We start from the raw sequence: 18,743 nt of genomic DNA on the forward strand, positions 1-18,743 counted from the left end.
AGTATTATAAATTAAAGTGATGTAGTTTAAAAATCAGTAGACTTGAAAGAATGGAAACCAGCCATCTAAAAGCATTCCCTTCCTGCTAGCCTTGTTCCTTTAGTTACTACACTTGTAACTTTTTAATCCTTATAGTAACAAGGTGTGCAATGTATGTCTTCTGCAATATATTAACCACAGTGATATATTAATTTTGGATGATGTATTAACATTCCTATATGACAGCTGATGATTCGCCTCTTCAATACCACCAAACACCTCCCTGTCTTCCAGAAACAGCCGCCATGATATTTGCTTACACAATCGTCTGTATTTGCAATATTATGATGATGTAAATACTGTTCCCTGCAGCATGAGGGAGTGCACTGTTTGAATTTCCTTTCTTGTGATACTTTATGTTTTTCCTGGAGTTCCTAATTGCCTTTGCTTTTCCTTCCCTCTTGGTCTTTATAGCATTCTCATGTTTGGAGGGAGAGCTATTATCTGTTTTTTGATCTTCAAGTGTCACATCCTGGGTATTGCTTGAATTCTCCTTGAAGATCCTCTTTCTGGGACTCTCAGACCTCCTGCTCTGATCTGATCTGGAGTTCCCTTCCTCTGAGTCATCCAAGCAGTGTCTTAGGCAGTAATCAGCATGACAAAGCGTGGTTACAAGGCATCAGGATGCTGCAGGCCAGCTTGTGGGAAGTTCCACAAAGTCTCCTAAACCGAGAACCATCTCACTTCCCTCATGCGAGATCAAAGCTTCCTCCTAAATGTGACCCTATGGTTTGCTCCATTATGTAGCCACCCAGGGTACCCACTCTCGCCCTCAGCTAACCCATGTGCTTCCTGAGGTGGGCTGTCAGCAGTGACTGCATTTGTAATTCCAACCCTGACAATTCTATCTGAGCTTCATTGCTAACTTGTGGCGCTTCCTTGTCTTTGATCATTGGTTCTGGCTTCAACTTTCACGCCAAGTCATGCGGCTTTGGCTTTGCAATAGTCACCCCGCCTTACCCCATCTTCCCGGTGTGTATCATTTAATGAGCCTCATTACCAGCCCCACAAAATGGTGTGTTCAAAGACAGCTTGTGGCATCATTTGCACAGGATCACTGATTGCATTGATTAAAAAAAAAAAAAAAGTCACCCCTGAGCCCCAGCCCAGACTTGTTCAATCAAATTCCCTGGAAGTGGGGCTGGGAATCTCAACCGCCAACATTTCCAGGGGATTCTCCTACATGCCGAATTTCAAGACTGATTGCTGATGTGCACAGCCAGCTTCCCTCACCTCACGGCCTCGGCAGGGAGAGGTTGGCCCGGCCTTCCTGCCCTAGACCGCATCCAGTTATATGCAACTGTCTCGCCGTTTCCTTCCCCTTTTCCAACGGTTCTTCAAGGCCACCAAGACAGTACTTCTGCTCACTGCGATGGCACTCATCTCCAAAGCTGTCTTGAGATCGACTCAGGTGCCAGGCACTGCCCCTTGAGGAACACTGCCTCCCAGACCCAGAGATGGGACGGCCCCGTAAGCTGCCCCTGCTGCCTGCCTTCTCCCCCAGGGACCTGGAAAAGCTGTCCCTGTCCCTGCTGTCAATCACTTCCTTCGGCCACTGTGGCCTCTCAGTCCCCAGCCCCAGGGAGACTGACTGTTTCCGTTCCATTTCCACGGCTGTCCTCATAGATTCACAGACCTTGGAATGAATACATTTCAGTAGATACTACAGGACTTCTCAGAGGCTGTGAACGTTCACGTCCATTGCCAAATCCCGAAAGAGCCATCGTAAGAAGCCTTTTCCTTTCAAACTGAATTAAGCATTGGGCTCTTTTGTTAACCCACTGAACTCCCACCTGTCACTTCACCTCCCTGACACATACACACATCACACGCATACCTAAGGACACACACACACACACACACACACATACACACCCCACTCCTTTTCTACTGAACATGCCCCCAGAAATGCTGCCATTGCGTCTGAGGCCATGAGCCCCTAGGGAAACAAAGAAGAGAAACCAGGGACCCCTGGAGGAACAGAGAGGAAGGCATCTGGGGCCCAGAGTGGGGGCAGAAACGAGGGGCCCTCCAACAGACCACCTTTAAGCGATGGTCAGCCCAGCTGACCGACAGGCTGAAGCTGCCCTTGGAGATGTGCAGGCGAGCAGGCCAGCACGAGGCAGTGGACAAAAAAGCAGCTGTCGCCAGCCTGGCGCATCCGACTCCCGACAGTGGAGACTGTGCACGTGGACTGCGGCCGTCAGAGGTTGCGCTGGTGCCCCAGCCACCGTGACCAAGCAGAAAAGTCAGCCTGAGCTCACCCAGCTTACTCAGTGTGCAAGGGAACCCAAAAATCCACATTTGTATATGATTTGTAAACGCTGGCAATACTTTCCAAACAATTTTTAAAAAAAAGAAAAACACACTCTGTGGGCCAAACTAACTTGGTCTGTGGGCAGCGTGACCTCTGCATGGGAGCGCCCGGCTATTTCAGTTGTGTAAACACCAGGCCCCGGGTCGGGCCCGAGGGCAGTGTGGTGCGGCGGGAGGATCCTGCATTTCCAGGCAGACACTGGGCTTCCAGACGCACTCGCTGGCTACGTGACTCTGAGCACGTCACGCAAAGACCTCGATCAGACCAGCGCCCCGTGAGCACTGGGGTCTAAACACGGCAGAACACGGGAGAGAAGCTGTCCACACCATTGGTTTGTGCTGTTTGTCTCAGGTTCACCCTCCTTCACAACAGGGTCTCTGTCCTGTCCACTCCCATCCTCAGAGCAGAGGGTGGGTCCCCTCCCAGGCCCAGACCCCAGTGGGCAGGCTGAGGGAGCCTGAATTCAAGCAAGGTCTTTGGAGCAGCCCAGCTTCGAGTCCCAGCCCACTGCTGCCTGGTGCTGGGACTGCACGGAGAACCCTGCTGGGGCTGCTCCCTCACCATGCAGACTGTAACGGAGAAGGCCAGGTGCTCCGGGCAGACGGGACAAGCTAAGGGATTGGCACGTGGTAGGGGCTCAGTCAACATTAGGCCTGCCCCAGCCACCAGCTCACATCTCTCTCGCCTGCCCTCTGTCCATGCACACACCCACCCCCCATCCATCATCTTTCCACCCCTCCCTCCTTCCAGCCATCCATCTACCCACCTACTCATCCATCCCTCTATCCCTCCATCCATCTACCTGCCTACTCCTGTATCCCTCCATCCACCCATCCCTCCATCCATCCCCCATCCCTCCCTTCCTCCCTTCCTCCCTCCCTCTCTCCCCTCCTCCCTCCCTCCCTCCTCCATCCATCCTTTCCTCCCTCCCTCCATCCATTCTTCCCTTCTTCCTCCTCTTTCCCTCTCTTATTCCATCTTCCCATCTGCTCATCCCTCCCTGCATCCCTCCACCCATCCATCACTCACCCTCCCACCCCTCCCTCTCTCCCACCCTCCCTCCTTCCATCCATCTACCCTCCATTCCTCCTCCATCCATCCTCCATTCATCCGCCCATCCACCCACCCAGTGACTCACTCACACGGAGGACCTAGGTGAGTGACAGAAGAGTGAGGGCGTTATAAGGTGTGCCCCACTGTTGCCGCCCTCACAGGGCATGCTGAGGGCAGTAAGGCCCCCGTGGCAGAGCGAGGTGGCCTGAGATCCTGGGAGGCCTTTAGTGAGAAGAAAGCTAACTTGGTCATGCCCAGACTTGCAAATCTGAGCTGAGCGAGGAGTTGTGACGGAAATTTGACCAGCCTCGCCGTCTTGCCAGGAGCCAGCTTTTTGATGGTTGGCAAGCAGGGCAAAGAGAGTGGACCCTTGAGCCTGCCGGTGGGAGTGTGCACAGCCATCACATACGCGCTGAGCCCGCCCGCCTGTGGCAGGCTGGCTGCGGGAGGCACAGCAGCACCAGCCCACGTCCCCACCCCAAGCGTGCGGGAGCCCAGAGAACCTTCCAGATGCAGTGCTTCTCAAACTTGGATGCAAGTTGATTCCCTTGGAGAGCTCCAAAAATTCCTGGGGAGGTCCAAACCAGAAACCCACGGGGCCAGGCCCACCCCTGTGTGTTCTGGCGCATGGCGTGGGCTCAAACATTTTTTTCTAGAATTTATTTCTGTATTTGAATGACTGAGTTATAGAGGAGGGAGGAAGGGAGGGAGGGAGGGAGAGAGGGAGAGAGAGAGAGAGAGAGAGAGAGAGAGAGAGAGATCTGCCATCTGCTGGTTCACTCCCCATATGGCTGCAACAGTCAGAGCTGGACCAGGCTGAAGCCAGGAGCCAGGAACTGCATCCGGGTCTCCCACATGGGTGCGAGGGTCCAAGCACTTGGGCCATCTTCTGCTGATTTCCCAGATGCATTAGCAGGGAGCTGGATCAGAAGCAGAGCATCCGGGGCTCAGACTGAGTACCCCTATGGGATGCTGGCATCGCAGGCAATGGCTTAACCCACTGCACCCAACACGAGCACCTTGGGTGCTTTTTAAAGGGCCCCGGGAGGTTGCACTGTGCAGTAAGAAAGAGGATCACCGTGCTAAGGATGACCAAGCAGCTGCCCTGACTTCTCTTGCCAAGTCTCCACGCACAGGGGCAGAGCCCAAGAAGAGCCCACCCCCTCTCTCCACAGCCAGCACACACACACACACACACACTCACATCGTCCTGAGGGCACAGCCACTGGTGCCCCAGAACACAGAGCTGAGCGAGTCACCCAGGCTTCCTCTGCTTGCTTATTTTTCCTTTTTGTTCATTTCCCTCCCCCCCTGCCTGGCATCGGGTAGGAAGGAAGGGGCGGTGGAGTCAGATCCCCTGCGTGTGAGCCCAGACCTATCAGTCACCGGCTTCATGGCCTTGAGCAGGCGGGCCCCTGATGCTCTGGGCTTTCCCGTCTGCAGGGAAGGAGCCGAGCTGTGCCTGTGAGGTCACGGGCAGCCTCGTGGTGCCTGGCATGGATCAGGTGGGCAGGAGGTGTGGCCGCCCTCCTTCCCCCACCGCCTCTGCCGGCCACCACACCTCGGCACACTGCAGCCTCTGCAGGCCTCCCTCTGTTGTCATCTGGGCTTGGGTTTTGCCCCATGTAGAAGTGAAGGCGCCATCGTGGTGGCGTTTCCTTGTAGAACAGAGGAAGCAATGCAACCTGCACACCACACAGCACATGTGGCGCGTGCAGGAGCTGGTACTTAGGAAACCTCACCCTTGCTGAGTGCTGCGACGGCGGTTCCCGCCGGCAACCGCCTCCAGGCAAAGCCGGGGGCTGCAGACTCAAGCCATCCTTCCTCAGACAGGCGCTCTTGCTTCTGCCGGAGCTCTCCGCCTGGGTTTGCAGACGTTGTCCCCAGCTGGGCATCAAGAGTGACATCTGCCCCAACAGCCCCCAGGTCGCTCCCTGGAACCCCAGGTTTGCATAAACAATGCCCCCGGGCGCTGGAGTCGCCACCTGCACCTCACAGTATCTCTGACCTGGCTCTCCGGCCGGCAGGTGACTACATCCAGGGCTGAGCTCGTCTCCTCCTGGCTGCAGGACCCTCCCCGGCCCCAGCCAGCACCAGCTCTTGCTGGGTTCCTGGCCTCTTGATGCTGCCCCGGCCTCTTTTCAGTTTGGTCTCTGCTCAGCCTGAGTGTTCTTACGAAGCTTAAAGCATTTCATTCACCCAACAGTCACTTATTGAGCACCTACTGTGTGCTCTAACAACTTTGCATCTTAGGCTGATCCTACAGGGAGGCCTCCTCCAACCTCATTTCCTTCCCCTCCTCTGCCCTCCCCCCTCTCCTGTCCCCTCCCCATCCTTCCACCCGAGGTAGGTCACCTGCCTTCTAGAAGGTTCCAGGACCCAGGCTGGCTCACTTCCTCACTCCCACCCAGTCTTTGTGGCAGTACTGTCATCCCCAGTGAGGTTTTCTCCGTCCATCTGAATAGATTAGAAGCTGCCTCCTCCCAACACCCCTCCCTGCTCCACTTTTCTCTGGGACACTTGTCCCTGTCACCATTCCCTATGGCCTCTTTGTCTTTCCTCTACCACCCTCTGCATGTGAGCTCTTGGAGGGCCCAGCTGTTGTGTGTTTTCCCCACAGCTGAGTGCCCAGCACCTGGACCGCTGTGTAGAGACTGCTGCTTTCTGATGCACTCTGCTTGCCTACCCAGAATGCAGAGCAGCATCAGGCTTTGTGCCGGGGTGGGGGGGGGGGGACGGGACAGGGAGCAAGGCCCCTGGGACCCCAGCCCTGGGGAGGCTCTGTCCTCTCTCCCCAGTGCCCAGCTGCGAGGGCACTCCCACCCTCTCTGTGCTCAGGTCCCAGCAAAGCCCCCGCCTCCGGGAGTCACCCCTTTTGCATCTCCCTGCCTGGGACTTTGGCGTGCTCCCTCGCCCGTGTTGGGAGCGGTGCCCCAGGGACTTGGGGTTGGGGTTGGGGTGTGACCCAGCCGTGGGAGGCGGCCATAGAGGCCCCCTCCGGGCCTGACTCGGCCACCCCCACCCCCGTGTTTGCAGAGGTGGTCGGCGTGGGCTGCATCCTGGACGGGGTGCGCTACGACAACGGCGAGTCCTTCCAGCCCAACTGCAAATACAACTGCACGTGCATCGACGGCACCGTGGGCTGCACCCCGCAGTGTCTCAGCGCGCGCCCCCCGCGCCTCTGGTGCCGCCGCCCGCGGCGAGTGAAGGTGCCCGGCAGCTGCTGCGAGCAGTGGGTGTGCGAGGAGGATGCGAGGAGGCCACGCAAGGCCACGCCCCGCGACACCGGGGCCTTCGGTGGGTGCCGGGCCTCCAGGGAACAGGAGCCGGGGGAGGGGAGGCTGTACCCGTGGAACTGCCACCGCCTGGGAACCACTCCAACCCCTGAGCCTGGCCCCCGCCCCGCCTCTTACCAGCTGTGTGACCTGGGAAAGTCACGTCTCCTCTGGGACCCAATTTTCCCATCTGTAAAATGGGAATAATATCACTCGCCCTGCCTGTCTCATGGATCCTCCCAGCATAAAATGAGGAGATGCTTTGGAAAGAACAAAGCCTTACACACGCAATCCTTTGTGAGGCTAGTCGAGAGCTTGGGTGGGGGAGTAGAGGAGGGGTGTGTCTCTAGGGGGGGAAGACACGAGCAGCAGGTGCAAGCGAGGGCAGGGCTCCGGTAGAAGCTTCGTGATGGCTTGAGTGCCACCCACCCCCACGTACTTGCAATGGAGAATGGGTGGGCAGGTGAGGTTTCAGCCAGGTAAACCAGATAGGAGGAAGCCCTGAACAGGAAGGGTACAGACAGGTTTGTTTGTTTCACCACTGACTCCTGGAGCCTGGCCCAGGACCAGACACTTAGTGGGTACCCAATCAGTGTTTGTCATATAGATGGATGGATGGATAAATGGATGGATGATTGGATAGTGAGATGGATGGGTGACGCAGGGAGAGATAGATGGATGATGAGTGGATTGGTGGATGGATGGCTGATGAATGGATGGATAGATGGGTGGGTGAATGGATGATAAACGGATTGGTGAATGGGATGATGATGACTGAATTGGTCAGTGAAATGATGGATGGTGAATGGATGGGTGATGAATGGATGGATAGATGGATGATGAATGGATGGGTGGATGGATGGGTAGACAGAAAGATGAATGGATGGATGATACATGGATTGGTGAATGGGGTGATAGGGAATGAATGGGTGAGTGGACTGATGGATGGGTGATGAATGGATGGATGGAGGGATGGATGGGTAGATGGAAAGATGAATGGATGGATGATAAATGGATTGGTGAATGGTGTGATGGGGAATGAATGGGTGAGTGGACTGATGGATGGGTGGGTGGATGGGCTAATATGGACCTGAACTAGGGCAGCGGGAGTACATGTGCTGAGGATGGAACCAACGAAGAGGTGATGCCAAGAGTGAAGGTCCTGGCATCGATCCAATGCCAATGTGTAGGGGGCAGTGAGTGAAAACAGGGTGACTCCCAGGGCTCATCCTTATCTAGGACAGAATACAAGAGAAGGAACATGTTTGGGGCCCAGGGGATCTGCCTGGGGTGAGACAGGCTGGCTTGGACCGGTGGAAGCAGGGTGCCCTGCCTATGAGACCATAAAGAGGTGCGCCCACTGGAGACAGTCTCGGAGGAGGGAGCGAGCCCTGGCGTCATCTGCTTGGAGCTGGTGGAGGGAGATGGCCGAGGGATGCTACTGGGGGCAGGGGACCAGGCTGACCTCTGAGCGCTGGGCCGTGGGCAGGAGACAAGGAGGTGACGGGAGACAATGAGGGTCAAGAGGAGGACCAGGGGCCTCTGTGCCATTTCTAGAGAGAAGTCTGTGCCAGGCAAGTGGCCATGAAGGACTGAGGGAAGGAACAGAGCGGCGGCTCTGAGTCTTGAGTTTGGGCTCTGTTTTTTCATTAAAAGCGCGTGGGATCACTCAGGGGCTCAGGGGCTTTGTCGACTCCTCAGCACTGGTGCCGCCGGCACTTGGCTGGGTGCTTCTCTGGGGTGGGGGCTGTTGCCTGCACTGCCAGAGGTCAGCAGCACCTCCTGCCCTGACAACCCCAAACACTCCTCACATCGCCCCATGTGGCTCTGGGGGCAGCAGTGCCCAGGGGGCGCTGCAGGGACAGCCCGGTCCCCAGCGGGCCTAAGGCAGTGGGGCAGCTGTCTCACCACAGCCCCCTCAGCAGGGCCACGGCAGGGTCACGGGGAGGGGCGAGGCAGAGGCCAGCTGCCCATCGGGTGTGGCCCAGTGACCCCGTTCTGGCCGGCACAGGCTGAGCCCCTGCAATGCTGCCCAGCTGACCCAGAAACCCAAGCTCTTGATCCTCCCTAGCACCACCTCCCAGATGCTCACAGCCCGGCTCAGCCGAGCCCGGCTCTCCTCTGCCATCAGACGCTCCTCCCCCCACCCCCACCCCAGTCTTGCAGGCTTCTCCTCCTCCCAGTCACACTCTGGAGTTCCCTGCACAGGTCTGGGGGGGCGGTGTGTGCCACACTGAATGTCCCTCTCTTTCTTTCTCCTTCTGATCCGCCATAGACATAGACTCCTCCCTCCCGGGCTTCTTGCCTCTCCCCTGTCCTGCCCCACTGCAAGCACGCCCTACTCCCTTCCATCCTTCCCTCTCCCCCTTCCTGCCTCTCTGCCTGCTGCTCCCTCCCTGGTGCTCGCCCGTGTGCTCACGGTGGGTGAGCCTCCTGTTATCTTGTGCATCGGGCGGCGGCATCTCTCTGGGGGCAGCCCTCTTGCTGCCTTGTCACCTACGTCAGCCCCTCCTCCCTCTAATGTTGGCACATATACCTGCCAATAGAACCCCCAGGGGTCAGTGGCTGAGCCAGCCAAAGGTCAAGTAACCACACAAGCTTGCAGCGACCGACGGATGGCTAAGGGCCAGGACCAGCCGGACAATTTCACACGTGTGCAGTCGGCTCCCGACTCTTCCCTGGAAGGGCTATGCTGCTGGCAACTCCATCTGATGTGGGCTTTGGGGGTGGGATGGGAGGGGGAGGGGAGAGCCAGCTGGTTGGAAGTTTGGCAGCCCATAGACAGCAGTGCCAGGGGCTGCAAGCCGAAGCCTGATGCCCCCTGAACGCTATGCCCTGGTATGGTGTGATGAGGTGTCAGGAGCCAGGCTACAGAGACTCACCTGTGACCCTCCCCCAGATACACAGAACCTCTGCAGAGGCAGGCTGCGTGTCTCCTTAACCCCCTCTTCCCAGCACCCAGCAAGGTGCTCTGTGTGTACCCAGCCAGCCCTGTAAGGCAGATGTGATTGTTCCCAGGAGGAGAGCGAGGCCAGCGGGGGCTGTGTAAGGTGACACAGCTTGTGGGTGGCAGAGCAGGTGAACGTGGGGCCGCCAGTCTCTAAGGAGGGCTTCCTTCAGGGTTTCCATGTGGCCACCAGATGGCTGACAGATGCCCTCCTCTCCCGCTGCTGGGAAGCCCACTGGCTCTGCTGTGGGGAGGAACAGCCCGGTCCCCCGCCCCACCCCAGTCCCCAATCCTGGATGTGGTGATGGAAGGGTTAGGGACGGGTGAGGTCGGAGCTTCATGGGGAATGTGGTCTCTCTGCAGAGGTGGCGGGCGAGGTGGAGCCGTGGCACAGTAACTGTATCGCCTACACCAGCCCTTGGAGCCCCTGCTCCACCAGCTGTGGCCTGGGGATCTCGACTCGGATCTCCAACGTGAACGCTCGGTGCTGGCCAGAACAGGAGAGCCGCCTGTGCAACCTGCGACCCTGTGATGTGGACATCCGCCATCATATCAAGGTGGGTCCAGAGCGGGGCTGACCTCTTGCTCTTCCCAGACAAGCCCGGCCTCCGGCCTGACGCCGGGGCTTCCTCGTGGGGGCCGCTGACACAGTGGGAGTCAGTAGCCCAGCTGGCAGGGTCTGCCGTCGCCGACATCTGGGACAATCCATGTCACTAGGCTGGTGAATTTCACTCATCAGAAGCTTCTGTGATTCCTATTGGCAGAACCAAGGTCACAGGGAATTCAGGGCTCCCCTGAAATGACCGAGGGCCTCTCCCTGACTTCTGTCCTCCCTCCACGCCCACGCCTGCCCACATCCGCCTGCACCGAGGCGTAAGACAGCCGTGCTCAGTGACAGGAGGGCTCTGGAGCGTGGGCGCCGCTGCATGCAGCCATCCGTGCACTGTGGCTGACTGTGGCCAGTCGCCCCCCTCCGAGCCTCAGGCCCTCAGTATTGGAATACTGGAGTTCAGCTCTGAAATCCCTTCCAGCTCTGGGAGTCGATGATAATTAAAATAAATCGACTGAGCTCCGGCCCTCAGAGCTAAACATGGATCTGATCTGCCTAGTCCAAGGCCTCCTCACTCATTGGCCTCACACTGGCCTGCCCGGTATCACAGCAAAACCAAGCTTGGCACCGGCCCCGGGCTTGCAGCCTTCTCGGGATACTAAGGAGAAGGCGGTGCAGCTGACGAGACAGCCCCGCTTCCCATGATCCTCTTCAGACATCCAACACTGCCCCGATTCCTGGGCCGCGTCTGCAGCCATCTCTCAGTTGGTCGGCCGGATCCACCCACCCTCTTTCTTCTCTCTTCTGCTTCTTCTCTGAGCATTTCCTCCTGCCACAGCGGCCTCTGTATGCTGGGTGCTCGGCACACAGTGGTCCTTGGTAGACACCTCTCACCTGAAATCATGAGTGGAAAAGACACCAACAGCAGGGGACTCGGGAGCTGAGATGCTGAGCTGAGAGACGGTTCTACCACAAAGCAGAGGCACATCTGTCACTGCAGGCTTACGGCTCCTGCCCAATTCTGTTTCCATAGTTACCATTCTAAGGGGTCCCTCCAACTGTGGAAGTGTCATGTCCCACATAGCCTACACCTCTGCTCCACCCCAGCTCCATCAGTCTGGAGTAGACCCCAGGCACGATTCATGCAATGAGTTTGGGAAATGATCACGATGTACAAGGCATGCAATGAGCCACAGACACAGAGCCCCCAGCATCAAAGCAGCCACAGCACCTTCGATTCAAGTCCATCCAGGTGAATGGAGTGGGAGGCCGTGGGGAGAGGGGGTTAGGGCAGAGCACGGCTGCTGTGTGCGGCGTCCCTGGGTTCACTCGACTCCCCAGGCTGGTGAGGCTGTGATGAATGACTGGGCAGAAACATGGAAGGAAAGGGAAGGGACAGGCGGTCAGATACAACCCACGCAAAGCAATGCTCCTCTGTGCTCCCCGGTTTACTTGTGCTGAACACGGCTGGACCACACTGGACTTGACAATGTTCCTCCTTGCTTGAAGGTGCTGAGGAGCCAGAAGGAAGATGAGGTGCCCCGGGAGAACTGAGGGTGTGGAGGGGAGGCTGGTGGGTGCTCATCCTCTGAGCACACCGACTCAAACTGCCTTTCCTTTCCTGCAGGCAGGGAAGAAGTGTCTGGCTGTGTACCAGCCAGAGGTGCCCATGAACTTCACGCTCGCCGGCTGTGTCAGCACCCGCTCCTACCAACCCAAGTACTGTGGGGTCTGCACGGACGACAGGTGCTGCATACCCTACAAGTCCAAGACCATCAGTGTGTCCTTCCAGTGCCCCAGCGGGCCTGGCTTCTCCCGCCAGGTCCAGTGGATTAACGCTTGCTTCTGCAACCTGAGCTGCCGGAATCCCAATGACATCTTTGCTGACTTGGAATCTTACCCCGACTTCTCAGAAATCGCCAATTAGGCAGACACACAACACAGGGCGCAGAGTCTGGCCAGCCCTCCGTGGCCAGCAACTTTCACAATTGGTTCTTCCTCGGCCAGCTTCCTACTCACTTCTCACTAGCCTGGTCATGGCTCATGGCCTCCTTTATTTCTCAGACCACCCGGATGACCCATGACGGTGCTGCTCCAGCCCAGACTGCGTCCCCTCCATGGCAGGCTCCTGCAGCCACTCCAAAGAAAAGGCCCGATTCTGGCTTCTCAGGACAAAGCCCACGCCTGGTCCAGCCTGTCCAGGTTGCTGGGAGCCCTGCTCGGTCTTGTCTGAACTGCAAGGAGTGGGGGGCAGCCAGACTTGCGATCTCATTAATTCCTCTTTAGAGGACAAATCACAGAATGCGCCCCATTCAGAAACACGGGCGGGCTCGGGGGCTACAGTTCCTTGGGCCCTACCAAGTGGCACTCGAATGCTCCCGTCACACCCCAAGACTAGCTCTGACGCCAAAGACTCGTGCATGCTGAGGTCACCAGGCATTTGCCAGGTGAGGTGAATGGCTGCTTGGTTTGGATTTGTAAGGGAAAGTTGCATCCACTAACCTGAGCACTGCTAGAAGTTAGGTTTCTCTTCACCCATTCTAGAGAGTCCCAGTTGGGTTCATTCCAGTGAGAAATGCGATTTGACAAACTTTATTCATGCTCGTGGAAAAAAAAAAAAAGTCAATACCCCAGGGACAGGGCAAGGTCAGCCAAGTTCAGAGGCAGCCATTGACTGACAGGGCTTCAGGCTGTGGGCCTGGCCCTTCTTGCATCCCAGGTCTCTCCTGCCAGAGGGGCTCATGGGAGTTGACAGAACCCCTGTGGGTGGTGTCTGGAACATTCCTTTCTTTTAGGGGCCTTGGGAGGTGCCACTGAAGTCCAGGCCACCCCCACCTATGATGACCAAAGACAGGTACAGGTGTGCCGTGGATCACCCAAGAAGTGGGTGCAGCCTGCCTCCCTCCAGAGCGGAGCCTACAGGACCACAAAGGGCCTGGAACCTGGACCAGCACACATCTGTGTCTGTGGCAGGAACCCCTGGCACGGCTTCGGGTCTGCTGACCAATGGGCTGTCCAGTTTTCTGGTCTGAACACAGGGGTTGACCTCTGTAGAAATGGACAGACGTTGGAGCAGGTGTTATAACCCCAAAGCGGGTAGAGGTAAAAGGGAGGGAAGGCTATGATCCATGGAAATGAAGCCATCACTTATTTTGTTAGTAAAAGACCATTCTTGCTGTTGCGGTTCTTGCAACACCTCTGCATGCCCTGCACTGTTCTCAGGGCTCCACATCCCCCAGCTCACCGACTCCGCATGGTCATGGGCAGCCAATCCCGTCAGGCCTTGGGCTCCTACAAGTGTGAAATGGGAGCTCCGAGAGGCAGGCGAGGAAACTTGACCAGAGTCACCCAGCTGGTGGGGGAGGGACTGGGACTCAGAGCCAAGAGGGACTGACTTGATAGCTCCTGCTCCCTGCCCCCCCCCACACTTCTTTTAGAGCTTCCGAAAGCGTAGGATAGGAATGCATAGAGGAATCGCCATGTCCTACTTTGACGTTTCACTCTTCTCTTCCCCAGAGAGGACAGTCCGGGTGTTTGATGTCAGGTACCCAAAAAGGCAGGGGGGATAGACAGAAGTCCACGCATTCCTTATAGATCACCTCCCCCTTTACACCAGAACCAGCCCGCTTCATGCATTCAAAAGTGACTCTGTCCACCCAGCACTGCACATTGAATACTCACGCACGGCTACTCACGAGGGACTCGTGTGCACCGCCCGGGGGATTCCTGAGCAGAAGGAACAGGGAACGGACCCTCCTACTGTGACCTCCCGAGAGCCTAGCCAGCGCTAGGCAGACCGTGGTGCTCAAACATATCCGATGAATTCCTGTTGTATGTGTTCCGACTTCTATTCCGAAGCTCTCCCTGCCAGGGTTTACGTGAAAATCCAATTTTCACCAGCCAAACCTTCTCTTAAGAGCCATATGGAAAGAGATGGCTAACGTTTTAAAGGAACGTGGAGTGGTTTGCATTCCTGTGTCGCGTCTTCTGGGTGCACGTTGTGGGTTTTCTTCCAGGGCAAACAGCTGCGTCCGTGAATCACAAGGCTAGGCGTGAGCTGATTCCACCTGAAATATTCAAGAAAACCCCTGGTCCTACTGAACTGGTGTTCTGATTTGGGAAACTGAACAGAGCTTCCCAGGTCATTGTAGGCACGGCGGGAGGGACTGGGGGTCATCCCGAGAGTGGGTGGGGGGTGATGTTGGGAACGCGCCAGCTCCTGGTGGCTTTGGGAAAATAACCTGCCCCACGCAGGGCCTGGAGAGAATTCTGGAATCCACGGAGTGAGATCAGGAGGAAGACCTTTTCCACAACTGTGTGGCCCGCTGCTGAGAATGACAATCGTTAATGAAAAACCTCCTCTGACCGAGTGCTTACTGGAGCCAAGCACCACGTTACACTGTGCGTGATCTTACTATGGCGGCCGCTTGTGTCTGCTTCTCTTCTCTATTCCGCACGCGGAGAAGCCAGGACTCCAGGAAGCTGGGACATCAGCCAAATCACTGCTGCAGCCCAGGCCCCCGCTGGTGCTCCTCTGCCTTGCTCTCGGGAGGACCCAAGGCACGGCCCGAACAGCTCCTGTTGGAGAACCCATCGGCTGGGGGTGCAAAGAGGCCAAGGGCTCCTCGCGGTCTCTCTGATCCTTTGTAACTCCACAATCTGACACAGGAGAGAGAACCTCACATTACTGCTTAGGATGAAGCTCTGGTGTGCCGCGGTGGAGACGGAGGGGGCTCGGGATTCATCAAACCACTCTTTCTGAAGCTTAGCGAACTTTATTATGAGCATATGGTGACGGCTTAGCGTGTGCCAGCCTTGCACTACGTACGTTAAGTGCTGAATCTCATGGAACCCTCATAGCAAACCCCAAGACACGGAATTGCTTGTGTTTGTCTTAGAAGACGAGCTGTGCTTCCTAGAGGCTATGTCATTGGCTCAGGCTCTTTCCAGCCAGCAAATGGCAGACCGGGATGGCAAACCCAGGATTCTCCGACCCCTGAGCCGTCTCTCCTAATGCCACACCTGGGTCTCCTGGCACTCGATCAGGAGGTAGGATTTCTCCAAGAGGTGCTTAACTGACAATCGCCGCCATCTCAACTCTGCAGTGACTCAGAGAGTGATCAAAGGAAGCCGATGCAAAGGCCAGGACAGTCTGGGATCTCAGTGACAGCGGCTGTGTAGCCGAAGGGACTGTGCACACGTAGTGTGGCTCGTACCACGATGTTGATCATGTCGCCGCTTTTCAAATACTTATTTTTGATGCAAAATAACCCGCACGATAACCCTGCCCGTGAGCGAGCGAGAACTTTGTCCGTGTCTCTCTGTACCTCTCGATGTGTATATATGTATGTATCTATTTTTAAGCTGTGACTTAATATTAACTATTTCTACTGCCACTTTTGTTAAGTGACCAAAACTATGAAACGTCTTAGACTTTCTCACAGAGGGCCCACAGCCCTCGGGCCGTCCGCCATGTCTTAGAGCATCCCTCCTCTTGCTCGTGATGTGTGTAGCATGCAACGTGTTTGTTCATCGCAAATGGTTTTTGTCCCGCAAATCCCCTGTGTAAGCTTCTTTCCTTAAAGCAATAAACCTTCAGCAGAGCAACCCCTGGATGTGGTGGCTTTCTCATCTCCTCGGTTACGAGGAGGTGGTGCTGCACCATTGAGTGCATTCAATGACTGCCGGGTGGTGGACACAGGTCTCAGTGCGTTACGCATGGAAACAATGATAGCTTAGATGGGCTTGGAAACATCAGTTCTAGGAGTCAGAGCAGAGCAGAGCTGCCAATGCGTTCCGGATGAAAGACGTCACGTGAATACACAGTGGAGGTTTGGGGCATTCACGCACCCACTCACACGTTCATTTCTTCAATGCCATTCTACTCCCCATCTGGACTGAGGGTTCCCCGGAGGTCAGGGACTGCTATGTCTGCACAGCAGGGTGCGTGGCACGTGGCCAGTGCTGCTTGCCGAGGGCTCCAGGGGAGCACCTGCAGGGGTGAGGGGGGCTGCTGGACACAGTGGAGACGGACCTGACTTCGGGGGGCCAGGTGGACTTTGACACACAGGTCGAGTGTCCCTAACCTGAGATGTTCCAAAGCCCAAAGGGATGCGCACGACGCTGCAGGTTTGTCCGCATTTCAGAGTTCAGACTTTCAGGTTACGGAGGGATAACTCGCAGAGCCTGGGCACACATTGCAAAACCAAAGAACCCTGAATCTGAAGCACGTCTCTCCCACGCATTCCGGGTACGGGCTGCTCAGCGTGCGTTACTCCTTCCCGGAGTGAGCCCTTGGCAGTCTCAGCTTCCTCGGCTGTGGAATGCAGGCGACAGAACCGGCCTCTTGGTGGGATCCGCATCACGCACTGCACAAGCTTAAATAGAGCTCGGGACACGGTCGGCACGGAGTGACCCGTCTGCTGCCTGCCCAGTCCCAGTCCCAGTCCCCCGGTAAAAGAGGGCTTATCCACAAGTTACAATTTCTACCAATGTGCTTACGTATTTCTTTAGAAGTAGCAAGTAAGATATGTCACTAATATCCAGTTGAATGCTTTTTACTTTAATCCCAGACTTGTTCCCTTAATTTTTTTTATTTTTATGTCCTGATTTTATGCTGCAACTTGATTTAAAATCATACACTCTTGCAGCTTTTGAAGGCTAGAGGCTGTCACACACTCTTCCACGTCTCCCAACACCAGCATAGGATGCAGCCCTCATTCAGCCGCGTGAACAGATGTGCGGATGGCTGGAAACGATGGCGTGGGTGACTCTTGATCCCTTCAAATCAAGTTTCCATCTCGCCAATATCCTCCCCCGCCCAACACATGATGAAGCAATCAAAGTCAGGGGAGAGTTCATTCCAACAGAAAATTCCCAGGCGAATGGTTTCTAAGCACACCTGTCTGCGGAGGCATATTTGGTTCAAAGTGGAAAGCTAGACGGTGGAGCCCGTGGGCGTGTCGGATGAAGAGGAATGTGTGTGTATGTGTGTGTGTGCGTGTGCGCACATGTGTGTGTAGACTTTGGGGGGAATTCCTGAGGATCTCAGGCAGTTGCAGTTTTAGGAAAATAGAATTTGGAAAAAAATGGCCAGAGCATTTCACTCTGAGGCATTTTCTTCTAAGATGCATCCAGCAGAGGGGCCGGTGCTGTGGCGTAGCAGGTAAAGCCGCTGCCTGCACGCTGGCATCCCATGTGGGCACCGGTTCGGGTCCCGGCTGCTCCACTTACGATCCACCTCCCTGCTATTGTGCCTGGGAAAGCAGTGGAAGATGGCTCAAATGTTTGGGCCCCTGCACTTACGTGGGAGACCAGGATGAAGCCATTTGGGGAATGAACCAGTGGATGGAGGATCTCTGTTTCTCCCCCTCTCTAACTCTGCCTTTCAAATAAACAAACACTTAAAAAAAAAAAAAAGCATACAGCAGAGATGCCTGTGTAATCCATCAGCAAAACAAAAAACACACAATGTATCCTCTGTCTCCAGAGGCTCCACTCCAGCTGAATCCGAGCTCTCTCCCAATGTAAGACCGAGCAAAAATGACCTCTAAGGAGAAGCAAAAATGACCTCTAAGGAGAAGAGAAAGCCGGCCCAGAGCTCACGTACTGGCTCCCACACTCTGTAAAGAATGGACGTCTCCAAATCGCCACTCAAAACTCATTGTTGGAGCAGGCATTCGGGGCAGGGCTTAAATCATCAGCTCAGACGCCTGCATCTCACACTGTCGTGTCGGGCTTTGAATCAATGTTCTGCTTCCAATTCCAGCTTCCGGCTATGCACACCCTGAGAGGCAGCAGGGACGGTTTAAGTAGCTGGGTCCCCGCTACCCACAAGGGAGACCTTGTATAAAGAGCTGAGCTTCAGGGCCGGCACTGTGGCACAGCAGGTAAAGCTGCTGCCTGCAGTGCCAGCATCCCATATGGGTACCGGTTTGAGACCCGGCTGCTCCACTTCTGATCCAACTCTCTGCTATGGCCTGGGAAAGTCCTTGGGTCCCTGCACCCACGTGGGAAACCCGGAAGAAGCTCCTGGCTTCGGATCAGCGCAGCTCCAGCCATTGTAGCCAATTGGGGAATGAACTGGACAGAAGACCTCTCTCTCTCTCTCTCTGCCTCTCCTCTCTCTGTGTAACTCTGACTTTCAAATAAACAAATCTTAAAAAAAAAGACACCATGAAAGCAAGTCACTGGACTTTGAGAGGGACAACAGAATGGAGAGACAAACACTCCCACAGGCAATAAAGTCCTGATGGCACCCACTGTCCCCGGATGGCATCCACAGTCCTACTTGGTCCCAGGAACCAACCGATGCTTCCCAAGCCAAGACATCAACAGGCGACAGCACAAGTTACGTGCTCAGGGACCTGTTCTCAAAGGCGGGAGGAATCTAATCCACTTCTGACTGCTCAAGCCGGGTCACCCCAAGCCTTGGTTTTCTTATTCACGGAGCCACGGGAACTCCTCCTCCCAGGAAAGAAGAAGCTGGGGGCGGAGTCATCAGTTAACAGAGCAAGCAAGCGTTGCTCCGTGTTTCCAGAGCTCTCCACCCTGTGCTCTGCC

The 18,743-nt window shown here is 55.9% G+C and overlaps 1 protein-coding gene across 1 annotated transcript in view; it reads left to right on the top strand.

Annotated features, from left to right (window-relative positions):
* The window catches only part of CCN4 (cellular communication network factor 4), a 30,789-nt gene extending 15,001 nt beyond the window's left edge, over positions 1 to 15,788 (top strand). The window contains exons 3-5 of the mRNA XM_070075860.1: positions 6,446 to 6,706; positions 9,995 to 10,188; positions 11,809 to 15,788. Of these exons, the coding sequence (XP_069931961.1) occupies positions 6,446 to 6,706; positions 9,995 to 10,188; positions 11,809 to 12,108 (755 nt within the window). The 3' untranslated portion in view covers positions 12,109 to 15,788. The remainder of the gene's footprint in view (positions 1 to 6,445; positions 6,707 to 9,994; positions 10,189 to 11,808) is intronic.
* The last annotated feature ends 2,955 nt before the right edge of the window (positions 15,789 to 18,743 follow it).

The sequence above is a fragment of the Oryctolagus cuniculus genome, chromosome 6 (genome assembly GCF_964237555.1).
Source record: "Oryctolagus cuniculus chromosome 6, mOryCun1.1, whole genome shotgun sequence".
NCBI classification, from domain to species: domain Eukaryota; kingdom Metazoa; phylum Chordata; class Mammalia; order Lagomorpha; family Leporidae; genus Oryctolagus; species Oryctolagus cuniculus.